This window comes from Rhincodon typus, chromosome 21 (assembly GCF_021869965.1).
Source record: "Rhincodon typus isolate 14 chromosome 21, sRhiTyp1.1, whole genome shotgun sequence".
Taxonomy (NCBI): Eukaryota; Metazoa; Chordata; class Chondrichthyes; order Orectolobiformes; family Rhincodontidae; genus Rhincodon; species Rhincodon typus.
In genome coordinates this window covers 13165857-13180810 of record NC_063352.1, presented here as the reverse complement: position 1 = coordinate 13180810, position 14954 = coordinate 13165857, and the positions used below count along the sequence as shown (strand labels likewise).

Genomic DNA, 14954 nt, shown 5'->3' with positions numbered 1-14954 from the left:
AATGGGAGACAAGTCGTCCTGGAAACACATGCAGGCTCTCCTCAAGGAGAGAAGAGTATACAAGACCAACACTCACTCTTCCAGAATACAATTCAATACAAGAGACAACAGCTTTTGGAATATTGTGAGGCTGGTAAGACTTTTCCTGCTCCTTTAATATACAAAATCTACATATTATCATCATTCACTAACTTGAGAAAATCAACTTAGTCATGTCCCTTCCTTTGGCAATAGTATGAATATTCCAATTGCATTTATCTCATATTGAAATCGTTACCTTTTCATTCTCCAAGGTTTCTACATGAGCTCCTTTTGGAAATCTAAAATAGAAAAACGAAAATTAGAAACTCATTTCAGAAGTCATTTCTAACAAATATATGTATACGTGACATATTTATTATTATGCCCTGCCGATAGTTCCTTTATCAAACTACTGCATTACCTTTGCTTAAAAGGTTGAACAATTCTAGTTTAACCACTGAAGTTTTGTCTTTCTGAAGCAAGAAACCCAGAACAGGAATCCGCGACTCAACTTATAGGATAGCATATCCATTCATTTAACAAGTATTGCAGGAACATGAAACCTAGCTTTTTTTTACTGTAGCCACAAAAGTTCTTAACAACTGTCATACACACAATTACTAGTTTATTTTGCTGTAACTTTTTTTCTGTTCAATAACTTTTATACTGGAGTGCTCCCAAACACAAGACTTCAATTTAAAACATGCCAAGAACAAAGAAGAACAAAGAACAATACTCAGCCCTCCAAGCCTGTGCTGACACACTTTGCCCTTCCATATTAAAACTGTCTTCACTTACAGGATCCATATCCCTCTATTCCCTTCCTATTCATGTATTCGTCCAGGTCTTTCTTGAATGCTGCTATTTTGTCTGCTTCCACCACCTCCTCTGGCAGCACGTTTCAGGTACTCGCCAATGTGTGGAAAAACTTGCCTCGCACATCTCTTTTAAACTCCTCTCACACCCCTTAACCCCCACACTTTGAACCTGCATCACCTAGTAATTGACCCCTCCACCCCAGGAAAAAGCCTCATTACTTTCCATGCTATCCATGCCATTCAACAATCTTATAAATTTCCACCAGGTCACCCCTCAACTTCCTACGTTCCAGTGAAAAGAAACCCAGTCTATCCAACCTTTCTGCATAACTGAAAACGCCCATGCCAGGCAGCATCCTGGTAAATCTTTGCTGTATTCTCTCCAAAGCATCCACACCCTCCTGGTAGTGTGGTGACCAGGACTGTATGTAATATTCCAAGAGTGGCCTAACTAAAGCTCTATAATGCTACAGCATAACTGGTCTATCCTTATACTCAAAGCCCTTTCCAATGAAGGCAAGCCCGCCATATGTTTTTTTTTTAAACTACCTTATCTACCTGCGCTGCCAACTTCAGTAATCTGCATACTCTGCTCCCTCTGCATATCAATGCTCTTAAGTGTTTTACCATTCACTGTATAGTTTCCATCTGTACTTGACCTTCCAAAATGCATCACCTCACTTTTGTCCGCATTAAACTCCATTTGCCGTTTTTCTGCCCATGCCTCCAAGTGATCTATATTGCTTTAAGCAATTTTGCAGTTGAAAGTTTGACGTTTCTTCTTTTGCAGTCATTGGCATCTTTCAATCATTGAGTAGAAGAAATGGACAAATCCTTTCAATTTAGGTCCCATCAGATTGCTTGCCCAGTGGTGGCCTCACTCAATCTAGAAAAACCAAACCAAGTGTAGACAAGACCCCTTCTTTGCAACTTGGTTTTAGAGACACTACTTACTTCCAGTTCAGGGTCTGATAAATAAGTTTTCGCTGGAACCTTCAAAAAGCAGAAGACACACACATGTAAAGACCAGATAACTGGGTATCTAACACAAATAAATACAGCCATGCCTTCTAAATAAAATTATTAGAAAAATCGGATCACTAAAATAAGCAACAACAATGCAAGAATCTAAGTGAATTATTTAGTATTTCATTCTTATGCTTCACAACATGCAGCCAAAAAGAAAAAAAAGAGTCAATACATTTTTGGAGGTAAAAGAAAGAAATATTTCAAGTAGGGGAAGTCAATCTATCATACCTGCTCCAATTCTACTTTAAAAAATAAAAACAAAGAAAGAGTAATTCAATTCACTCTCCTGCTCTTAGAATTATTTATTTGCAAAGGGGAAAAATAGATAGGGTTACTCAGGAAGCCTGAATGGAAAGTAACATCATTTACAGTTGAACCAAAATAGAGCCATTACTTGTGGTATACATAAACATGGATGGGTCTGGTTTTTTTTACATAATCTTTTATACTAAAAAAAAAATCAAAGTGCTCTTACGTACAAATGAATGTCTTTTTCTCTCCCTCCATCATCAAATCACCCATAGTATTTTTTCTTCTATTAACCACCACCAGTCAATCACCCATGCTTTCAATTGTAGACCTGCTTTATAGATATTTTATAATTACCTGTTCAGAGATGTTATTATACACCTCTGGCACAGGTAGGACTTTAACCCAGGTCTCTTGATTCACAGGTAGGGACATTACCACTGTACCACAAGAGTCCATTATCTCCCCCCATCATCTACAATTATCAAGGGGAAAAAAAAAAAGGAAAATCAGACTTTAGAACAAGTATTTTAAATCAACCTGTCCAGGGATGTTGTGGCACACTTCTAGAGGAGATGACTCAAACCCAGAGCACCTGATTCAGAGGTAGGGACACTACCATTGTGCCATAGGACCCCTCTGGATCTACTATATAAAAAAATTCTAATCAACTTATTCTGACTCGATACCCCTCTGGAACAGTTGAGATGTGCACCCAGGCCACCTGGCTCACAAGCAGGGGCACTACCACTGCATCACAAGAGACACTCGGGTCTGCTCTATAGGTAATTTCCTAAATCAACCTGCTCAGAGATATTATTACACACATCTAGAGAAAGTGAGCCTTGAACACAGGTCTACTGGTTCAGAGGTAGGTACACTACCACTACACCATTGAGCACCACCCCACCCCCCACCACCCCGGTCTGCATTATAGATATTTTTGAACCAAACTACTCAAATATTGTATAGCTTTGAACAGGTTGGAGCTCAATGCAGGTCTTCTGATCTAGAGGCTGGCAGGTCTGCTTTATATACTATTTTAAAAAGGCTAGGATTTGAGTTCTCAGCCTTTATACATTACAAATCCTCCCAAAATCACCACAGTTAAACACAAAAGGGGCTACATCCGCAAAAGAACTCAGGTGATGAGTTCCAGCTGGATAGGCCATTGCTTGTTACCAAGGGAACTCATACTCAATGAGCTCCACAGGGAGACTCCCTACCTCAGAACCAGGAGCTCTGGGCTCGAGTCCACCTACTCTAGAAGTGTACTACAGCATATTCAATTATCTATAGGTATGCAAATTTATGTGAATTTTTAAACTGAAAAAAATCCATAAAGAAACCGGTTTCAAAATAGACTAACACTTTTCAACTTACCCAGTACACGGATCGAGTTCAATACTACCATTATCATCTTTTAACAAGTCTTCAACCTTCTCCCTGGAATGATTTAAAAAAAAATTTAAGCATGCACATTACAGAGCAGTCGGTTTACTAAGCAAGTTAAATTTCATTCAAATGCAAAAAGCAAGTAATAAAATGTATATGTAGGAGTATAAATAACGAAGAACTTTTCTTCATTAGAATCCATTTCATCTGCAATCTCTTCATAGTTTTCTCCCGAAAAAGGAGAACACAATTAACAGTTTAGAACCAGCTAATGTACGGTGGCTGGAGCTAACGGTTTGAAAATTGGGCTGCATTATCATTACCATGATTAAAAGAATGACAGTGCAGAAATTAAGCTGAAATTCTAAAGTACAGGATGTGGTACAAGTCACTTATCATTCTTAATTCTGGAAATTGAGCTCAAAACCATTGCAGAATAATAAGATTAAAAACAGAAGTTAAATAGGATTGGCTGTTGTCAAACAAAAAAGGTACAGAATTCAACCATCAGGATGTGAAATAGAATAACTCAACACTCATTAGGTGCTGTTTAAGATACAAAACAAAACTCTGCTCAAATCTACCTGTCACCAAGTTCCGTTGTTTAACACTGATAAACATGTTACATTAGTGCTAAAACATGTATGTTTGCATTCAAGCCCAGTTATCCCGTACTTTCACTACAAGCTGCAGCAGCCACAAAAAAATTAACAAAAAGCACATGAATTCCTCCAACCTTGATAATCAATCTTCCTATATTTGTTTGTAGAGATTTACTTTTATACATCTAACATAACTCTAAATGCAAAATAACTTTCAAGCGTTGTAGGTATCATCACCCTCACATTAAAAAGATACTAAACAGTTACAAATTGTGATCGATTAATTAAATATAAATCAAGACAGTCTTCTCCAACTTGAATTTTATATTCAATAATGCAGAGCAATTACACCTATGGAATAATAGAGCTATTACAGCACAGACTATAAGATAGAAGATACAGGAGCAGAAGTAGCCCATTCAGCTCATTGAGTCTGCTTTGCCTTTCAATGAGATCATTGCTGATCTGATAAACAGCAATTCCACTTTCCTGCCTTATCCCCATAATCTTTGCATCCTTTACAGCTGGGGAAAAAAGAAGAAAATCAGCCTCTCAGCCCAACTCCCGTGATTAGGGATGACAGATTCACGACCATCAGAAGAAATTCCACCTCATCTCAGTATTAAATGGGCAACCCCTTAACCTGGACCTAGACTCTCTCACAAGGGGAAATGCCCCCTCTACACTTAGCTTGTCAAGCCTCTAAGAATTGTTTCAAGGTCTCTTCTCATTCTGCTAAACTCCAATAAATAGGAGGCCCAACCTACTCAGTCTCTCCTCAGATGAAAACATCTCTGTATCTGGGAACAACTAGTCAACCTTCTTTGAACTGGCCCCAATGCCAGAATAGCTTTCCTTAGATAATAGAACGAAAATGTTCACAGAATTCCAGCTCTGGTCTGACAAATGCCTTATACATAATTTTAGTAAAAGCTCCTCATTTTGAATATTCCATTCGTTTTGAAATAAAGACCAACATTTCATTCACTTTCTCTGCTACCTACTGAACTTGGATGCTAATTTTGTGATTTATGTGGGCTCAATCTGTATTGTTGCTTTCTGCATTCTTCCTCCATATAAATAATATTCAGCTCTTCTATTATTTCTGCCAAATTGCATAACCTCATTTTCCCCACATTATATTCCATCTGCCAAGTTTCTTTCCACTCACTTAAGCTGTCTCTTGTGGAGACATATCCCACCAAAGCAGTAAGTGCAAATTAGAAGCTCAACCAATAAAAATGGAGTTGAAAGCTAGTTTTAATTTGCATGGTCACACTTTCTATTACAGATTATTGTAAAAATTCATCCAGCTCACTAAAGCCCTTGAGCAAGGAAATATGCAATCATTACCTGTCTGGCCTACATGTCACCCCTATCCCACAATAATGTCAAAAGCCACATGACACCAGGTTACAGTCCAAGAGGTTTATTTGAAAACACAAGCTTTTGGAGCCTCGCTTCTTCAGTTGTCAGAGAAATGAGGCTCCAAAAGCTGGTGCTTTCAAATAAACCTGTTGGACTGTAACCTGGTGTCATGTGATTTCTGACCTTGTCCACCCCAGTCTAACAACAGCACCTCCATATCATGACCCCACACAATGTCATGGAATCGGATTTGCTCTCTCAAAGGGACTGAACAGTCACTCAATTCAAAAGCAATCAGGAATGATCAGCAGATGGTGGCTTAGCCACAACATCCATATCCCACAAAACGAATAAGTCAAAAAATCTGGGGGGGGGCGCTTGGACTTTGTTTGTTCTATTTTCGAGGTGCATTTCAACTGCATTCAAATCGCTCCTTTTATTACAGCATTTTAGAGTTCTGCCCATTTTGGCCAGGTCTACTGAAACCCAATAAAAATACCATTGTCCAATTAATTATTTTTATTTGTTGCTTGTCCTTTTCTGTAGCCAAACTAAATCTATGACACTAATGACCACTGTTCCCATACTGACAGATAATTAATTTGACCAAACTCATTCTCAGAACCAGATCCAGCAACACGTCCTTCCTCTCAGGCTCAGAAATTTATTGATCCAGAAATTCCTCTGTCTGTGCTCTTTCCAGTTTACGTGAGGATAATTAAAATCTGACCTCTAACTACACTGTTTTTGCATCTCCAAAACCCTTGAGGAATTTATTCAGCAATATTTTTCCAAGTACTTGGTGCTCCAAGAGCGTAATGCTACTTTCTTTTCTAATCACTGGCAAAATACCATAAATTGCATTTCATACTCATCTGGTTCTATAATGCCCTTTAGGGAAGGAAACCTGCTGTCCTTCCCTAGTGTGGCCCACTTGTGACTCCAGGTCCACTATTACATCAAAAATTCACTTACACTTGAATGGACAAGCACTAAAATTTTTTCAACTGTTTAGTGGATATGTATTTACGTGGGTACCACAAAGTCTCACACATGTGCACAAATGTGAAATCACTCAGGAGTATTAAAGTTTCTAGAGGAGAAAGCCATCTCTGGAGCAATTTCTGGATTTCCCTGCTGTAGGCATTATTGCTATTTAAGTTACTCAGCTAGTCTCTTATTTCTACCACAAGATCGAAGACATTGTATTTTACACAGTACAAATTTCTATCTAAAATTTGTGAAACAGTACATCCTTATGGAGAATGAGATATCACATGAAACACTGAAATGTTTACACACATACCAAAAGTCATCAATGGGAGATTTTTCAGTAAAGAAATAACCAATGAAACAAAAAAAAAGTACTACTGAATTACCACCCAGTCTTAACTCATGGTCACATCTCATCAGACCTTTCTAAACAAAACAAAAAGCCATCTTATTAGTTTAAAAGTCAGGTATTATTCAATTGAACACATCACCAATAAACATGCAGATCTTTAATAAGTTAGGCTTCAGCATCCCAGTCAGGGAAGCAAGTGTGCTGGACAAAAATCAAGCTCAGTTGTGATGTCTATGGTCGAATGGTATTTTAAAATTATTAAAATCCACAAATTATTAGCTAACCATCTCTGTGATAGTGTCTAGCAACTCCACAGTCATGCGACAACAAAGGAGTTAGCACCTTCACAAAGAGATAGAAAATCTGTGCAGCATTCTAAGCTAAAAGATCAGTGTAATTTTTTAAAAAATTATTTTACATTCACCAGAAGGCTTACCAATTAGATGAAAAGTTCAATTTTAATCCAAAATCTATGGACACTTTTTAAGATATAGGCAATCTAAAAAATATTTGTCTCCAAAATTCTTAAAAAATTGCATGCAACTACATATAGAAAAATGTGTAGTTGCAAAGTAACTGCTTGTCTTTTTGCTAGGTCACAGGAATTCAATGTTCCATGTCTGACATTGTGCAGAATAATAATCTGACATCAGCAACAGGCTCAATCAGGCTGCCTTTTCCTTCATCAACATCAACTGAAAGGCAAAGCTAACTGGACAATGGACAATTCAATGGACAAGCAAAGAACCTTCAAACTATTTTGTACTCATTTGACTTACACAATTTTCTCAATAAAACTGCGATGTTCTTCTGGGATAACAACGGGCCCTTTGGTAGAATTTGGCGAAATGAAAGACGGTGTTCCTGTACCATTAGACTGATTATGCTTTTCCTCTAACTGCTCTCGAAGTTGCCTTTCTTCCTCCCGATTTAAGTATGGGATTCCTGTAAATTTAAATACCAAGTAGTAATTTTTTTGGAAAGGTCAAAATAATTGCATCAACACTGTTTAAAACTTGAAGATATTGACCAAAATATAGTGCAGCCAAATAATATTCAGGACAAGTCTGACCATCTGAAATGGCCTAAAAACATTTTGACCACAAAGAAAATTAAAATATAGATTTCTGACTCAAAGAGCTCAGTTGGAAGAACACTCCCACATTCTCTAATCTCTACAGAAAATTGCCATAAACTCCCTCTTCCTTAAATTTTTGGAAAGAATTTTTAGCCCCAGTTTCTCTAGAAGAACCCACTTACCATCTCGGAAGACTTTATTGAAGTCAAATCCTTGGTTGGCAAGAAAATCAATACTCGAACTCTGAAAGAAAACCAAAAAAAGAGCACCACAATTGTTGTGGTTTACCAAAATTAAACCCTCCACCTTATTTGTGCAAACCAGCAACAAAATGTTCAATTTGTACTGTCCCTAAGCCAATGTGTCACAAAAAAATACGTATTTGGTCATTAGCACAGTGAGTCTTTGATTCATACAAGCTTCCCACATTACAGCGACTGCATGCAGCAAAATAATTTTGAAATGTAAAGTACTTTGGGACACCCAGAGGTTGTAAACAGCAATCTATAAATACCAAGTCTTTTGTCCTTCAACAATTCCTTTTTGTGCATTGCACTGGCTAGGAGGTCATGTTGAAGTATAAAATCTTATTTAAAAATTTAAACTAAGTAATTCATTTCACAGCCAGTTAGCCGATACATTACTAGCCAATGAAGCTCCTTACTGGCTTCCAGAATCTGAACCACAAGCTGTAGCAGAAACATTGAAATTAGGTGTGGCAGTAGGCCATTCCATCCTTCAAGACAGTTCTGCTATTTACTATGAGCACGGGTGATTGTCTATCTCAATGCCACATTCCCACTTTCCCCCCATACCTCGATGCCTTCGAAAATATCAAAAAAAGCCTCATTCCTTGTGAATATATATGGCCTCAAAAGCATTCTAGAGTATTCCACACGTTCTCTACCTCAAGAAGAAATATTTTTCTGATCAGAGTCCTATACGGTCTGCCCCGTATCCCGAGACTGCGTCCCATTTCCGCGCTCTCCAACCAGGGAAAACACCATTACTACATCTAGACTGTAAAGTCAGAATTTTATACGCTTCAGAGCTCCTCTCATCCTTTTGAACTCTAGTGAATACGTGCTAAGTTAAACCAGTCTCTCCTCAGTCCAACCATCCCCTATTTGAGAAACAGAAAATACAAGTAGGCCATTCAACCCTTCAGCCACGATCATAATGAATGGTGGAGCAGGCTTAACCATCCAACTCAACAGCCTATCCTTACATATTCTTTTATGCCTTTATCCTCAAGTGTTATATTCAACCCATTGAAACGATACTATGCTTGGCCTCAGCTGCTTTCTGGGGTACCGAATCCCATAGGCTCACCACTCTGGGTGAAGAAACATCTCATTTCAGTCTTGATGAGTTTATTCCATGTTATTATCCTGTAACCCCTGGATCTGGAATCCCTGGTCTTTGGTGATATCCTTTCTGCATCTATACAGATTCTCCCTCATTCTTCTGAACTCCAGTGAATATAATTCTAACTGATTCAACTTCCCCTCACATACACACCCTGCAATCAGCCTGGGTGAACCTTCGTTGCACTCCCCCTAAGTATATTCTCTTAGATAGGGAGACCAAAACTACATGCAATACTGTAGGTGCATGAAGCGGTAGGATTAAAAATATCTTCAAATCAGACCATTAAAAGGTTAACTTGACATTATATTGAGCTATTGAAGACAAGTGGAAGATTACTGGCCTGGAGCAAAAATAGTTTTTTTATTGGCTGTTGGGTAACTGCATAAACTTGATAGCCTATGGGAACCATTTTTTAAAAAAAAGGTTGTTGATGCAGGGACACCTGGATGACGTTGTCAACTTATTGTCTACACAATGGAATATCTGGAAAAAGTACTGAAAGGTACTAGTTTAAAAAAAAAGTGACACAGAACATAACTAGAATATTATTAATATCAGGGACTGTCACACTCTGACTTCACCTTGGACTGGGATCGTGAATGGTGGCAGGAACCCAGAGTTCTCCAGACCAACCGTCACAAAGCAAGGAGACTTGTTGGAAAACATTTCTAATGTTTGTTAAGCAAATAGATTCACTCAGTTTGCATATGTCTCCAATATAGTAGATTAAGCTAATAAATTTGCTTTAGGTTAAATCACATGTACCTTCTTGTAATCATTTTAAATCAGACCAAAAAGAACTTATTAGGTACTTTCAGCCTGAGAATATGTGCAATCTTATCAAGGCCCTGTATAACTGCAGTACAACCCTACTTCTAAACTCAAATCCAATTAACAAATTTGCCTTCCTAATTGCTTGCCGCAACAGGCCTGGCTACTTTTATTGACTGGTGTACAAGGACACTTTGTAATATTTCACAATTTAAGTAGTACTTTGCATACAACAATGTGAAAAATAGAAATAACTTCACATTTAAGCACATTGAGCAAATACATAGCTGATGCCGTCCACTCACTCGGCTTATCTAAATTCACCCTGCGGTCTCTTTGCATCCTCAACTCAATCCTGCAGTTGTGTGTCATGAGCAAAACTTGGAAATTTTGTATTTGAATGCTTCGGGTAGAAGATCCAAGCACTGGTCCTTACGGAATACGAAGCAATGCCTGCCACTCAGAAAACTACACCCATTTACACCCACACTTGGCTTCCTGTTAGTGAACCAATTCTTGATCCATGCCAATGTATTACTTCCTATCCCATGTGCTTTAACTTCGCTCACTAGCCTCTTGAGGAGCTCTACTAAAAGCCTTCTGAAAATCCAAATATACCACATCCACTGTTGTCCATCATCTACATTTTTTGAGGATGTAACAAGCATAGTAGATTTGTTAAGCCTGATTTGCCTTTCATAAACCAATCAGCTTAATCCAATCATGTCTTTTATAACAGACTATCATTTTCCCTACTACTGATGTCAGGCTAACTGCTCTGTAATTCTGCTCTTCTTCCATCCTTTTTTTTTTTAAAAATTGTGGGGTTGTGTTGCTACCTTCCATTCGGTGGGAATGAATCCAGAGTGTCGAATTTTGGAAGGTGGCTACCAATGCATCCAATATTTCTAGCACCATTTCCGTCAGTACTCTGGGATGTAGATTGGGAGACCCTTATGATTTGTCATCCTTTAACGACATGAATTTCCCCAGCATCCTTTTCCTACTAATATTAATTTCCTCCAATTCTGCTTTCTGATTAGATTCTTAAATCCTTACCATTTCTGGGAGGTTTCTTCCTCTCTTTCGTGAAGCCAGAACCAAAGAAGGTGTTATTTTCTTCAGCCAATTCTTGTTTCCCATTATAAATTACTCTGGCTACAAATACATCATGTACATGCTACAGAAGCATGCCATTCGGCCTGTCGTGTCTGCTGTCATTCAATTAGTTAATGGCTGATCTGACAATCCTCAACTCATTTTCCTGCCTTATTCCATTGTACTCAACCCATGGTTCTCACACTCAAACTGCATACTAAACTTTACCATATTATGATCATGCTTCCCTAGGGGAAATCTTTCACTATGGGATCATCCATTAAACTTGCCTTATAATACATCACCAGATCCAATTTCCTGATCCTTGGTTAGATCCACAATATATTGTTGTTCCAGGAAACTGTCCCAAATACACACCGAATTTTACCATGGCTACCTTTGCTAATTTGATTTTCTCAATCTACATAAAAGTTAAAGCCACTCGTGTATAATTTACTGTTTTGTTTTACATGCCCTCCTCACATGATTTACTCTGTCCTACAGAACAGCTGTTAGGGGGCGCATAGACAACTCTCACGTCTTCCCCGATATCTTACCTACACCTATGTGAATCCAACATCATGCATAGACCACTCCTTCCTACCATATTTATTCCATTTCGTCACCACCTTTTCCTTCCTACTAGAACATTCTAAAAAGTCACTACCCCTGACTATTTAGTTCCCAACTTCAATGTCCATGTAACCACATCGCTGTAATGGTTATCAGATCATATCCACTATTTGCACCATTAATCCAATTGTTTACTTTATTCTGAAGCATTTGTCCATTGTCATCAGTTTAAAAAAAAGCCAATGACCTTCATTTGTGTCGATTTATTTCCCTTAATGCAGATTACTTAATAACAATAGCAGAACACAATACAAAATACGGACACATTTGATAAGAGTATTTCAGGACCAACAAGTAATGTGAACTTTAAATGATTTATAATCGTCAGTAGTCAGTTCTCAACTACGTACATGTCATACTAGCACGGATTAAATGGGCAATATTGTTCACTCAAACAGATTTTCATCGACATGCTTTTACAAATCAATGCAGCAAATATGGTACATAGACACTGAGGCAAACTGACCACTCAACTGTAGTCAATCAATACATACAGAAGAAGTAGTAAAAAGGAGAAAGAACAGAAACACACTAAAGAAGAAGAACTCCATACTAAATACAATAAATGCATAGTTGTGTTTTTCATTAGTAATTGCATCTTTGCTTCAGCTAACCTATTATAAACCATCTAAAACTTTCCTTATGTAAATCACAAGACCATCTAACCCTTCCAAAGTACTGGTTGACAACACCAGGACAGCAACTATTCTCTATATAAATTTGCAGCTGTAACGAGATAAAATTCAACTTGTCTTTAGGTCAGCAAAAATTTTATTCATGATACCAATCTGTGTTTGTATCAGGATTTCAGCAGGGTCAGTCACTTAATTTGCTGCTCCATGCTGAATAATTCTCCTCTATTAACCTACAGAATGTAGGAAAAGTCCCCATGTGGGAGTGAGGAGAAAATGCATAATAATTTCTTATTTAGTGACCCCTGTTGGAGAACAGGGGTCATGAGCAGCAAGAGACAGTAATAGGAATGGACTTGGTCTGAAACTGCATTAGTTTAAACCAATATTACAATCCTCCACTACCAACTTACACTTAGAACTCTCACTGATTTTTCCCATTTTTTAAAAAATATTTTCATTTGGAGCTATGAAATGCGAGCAGAGACCTGAAAGGTGACCTGCGGCAGCATTGCGTTCAGAAAGGAGAGCGAGCGAGCGAGCGAACGAACAAACAAGCTCTTATGTTTTTGAGGCTGAGACTCAAAGTTAATTGCAGGTTGGCTCCCGCTCAAAGAACTCCAATCAACTCTGGAGTATGCTTGACCAGATAGATGTTTGGCCATTTACAAGTGGTTGCTACCTGGGAATTAGTTCCAGCATGTCTGAGAACTTGATGAAACAGAGGGAGAGGTTGGTGTTTTTTTTGAACTGTGAGTTTCTGAGGAGTTTGGCTATTGATGTTACAGCATGAAGATTTGAAAGCTCACTGCCTAACCTCCAATTGTCAGCTATTGGAAGCTCAGAGAATAGAAAATAAGCATTATTGAATCTTCAGAGTGAACTGGAACAAGTGGCATTGATCAACATCTTCAGAAAATCAAGAGACAATCCCATATACTTGTGAAACAATGCAATGCAGAAACTGCTTAACTAATCTGGCCAGTTTTGTCACTTTTTAATTACAAAAAAATCCCTTAACGGTACTTTTCAGTCTGTCTTTTGAGAGAGAGTGGGGGCTGAAAACAAAGGTCATAGAGTTTAAAATCATAGACATTAGATTAGTTCATTGTTTAACTTTTCTCTGCTAAAGTTACTGTATTGTTAATAAGTTGTTAAGACTTTAAGCTACAAATCTGGCATCTAATATTGTCAAAGTGTAGGTTTGATTGTTCAAAAAGTTTGGTTAGGAACCATTGGGGTCAATTTTTAGGGTCTTTTTTGAAGGTTTTAATTTGACTGTGTTGTGAATACAGAGGTCAGGCAGCTGATTTGATTCAGCTATCAGTCTCCATGTGTAATAATGTTGAAAGAAGTTCCAAAGCATTTTTTGGTCATAGAAGGAAAACAACTGGGTGAGCCAAAGGAGGAATTAAGAGGGGTACCTCAAAACCTGCCATGGTGAGGAGTTGTTAGGACAAAAGTACTGCAGGTTCCCAGTGCCTGCATCATAAACAAAAATATGCTGCAGATACACGGCAGATTAAAGCAGATGGCTACCTGACCTGCTGAGTAATTGCAGCATCTTCTGTTAATATCTTCTGAACAACAGTCACACCAGACTTGAATTGTTAACTCAGTTTCTTTTTCACCCTTATTTTTTCTGTTAATATAGTGAATATTAACAGGGTGGGTGTATCTGTATGTATGTTTGGTAGAGGCAGATTTAAGGCAGATAACATTGCAAGTGAAAATACCTAATAAATGTAATACTGCCTCAGCACAGTAAGCTCAAAGTCAACTGAGATTTTGAATTCCAGTGCAGGGGTTCAATTCCACAACATTGACTTTGATTCTGTGTCGCTAACTGAGCCAATCTGACATCAATTATAAAAATGTGTTGGATTTCAGGAGCCAAAAAAAGTCTTGCAATGAGCTGAGACAACAAGGTGCAGGGCTGGATGAACACAGCAGGCCAAGCAGCATCATAGGAGCAGAGAGGCTGACGTTTCGGGCCTAGACCCAATGAGCTGGCTCAGGCATGATGAGCCAAATGGCTTGTGTCTGCACCACAACAAGTGTGTCATTATCACATTGCAGTTTCAACAACCAGGCAATTTGTCTTTTGTGATGTAGATCGAAGGACAAATATTGACCCAGCCACTGAGGATAACTTAGAGTAGGAGACCTGCTGTACACCATTTTGCACATCTTGGCAGCCTCTTCTAGGGCAGCAGACAGAAGAATTTCATCACAACTTCTAATATATTAGCTCAGCCTTCAGCTGACTGAGTAAAAACATATTTGAAAAATCAGAAACTCAAACTGAAGATCAAGATCAATATTTACTGGGCAGCAGCAAGCTACTTTATGCTTCAGACTTGGATGACCCACAGCAAGCATCTCAAAGCAATGGAGATGCACTCCCAGCAGTGCCTTCACATGATACTCAAAATCCACAGGCGAGAAAGACACACATTCTTCCATGCCAACTTTCACAGCATCAAGACAATTGGGACACATCACTAATGCCTAACACCAAACCTCTGAAGCAACTGAGATAAC

General features: G+C 38.3%; 1 protein-coding gene across 1 annotated transcript in view; it reads right to left on the bottom strand.

Annotated features, from left to right (window-relative positions):
* Positions 1–14954, bottom strand: part of parn (poly(A)-specific ribonuclease (deadenylation nuclease)) — a 114939-nt gene that overhangs the window by 97073 nt on the left and 2912 nt on the right. The window contains exons 3-7 of the mRNA XM_048609685.1: positions 8088–8148; positions 7607–7772; positions 3501–3563; positions 1794–1832; positions 278–320 (exon numbers count right to left, since the gene is read on the bottom strand). Of these exons, the coding sequence (XP_048465642.1) occupies positions 278–320; positions 1794–1832; positions 3501–3563; positions 7607–7772; positions 8088–8148 (372 nt within the window). The remainder of the gene's footprint in view (positions 1–277; positions 321–1793; positions 1833–3500; positions 3564–7606; positions 7773–8087; positions 8149–14954) is intronic.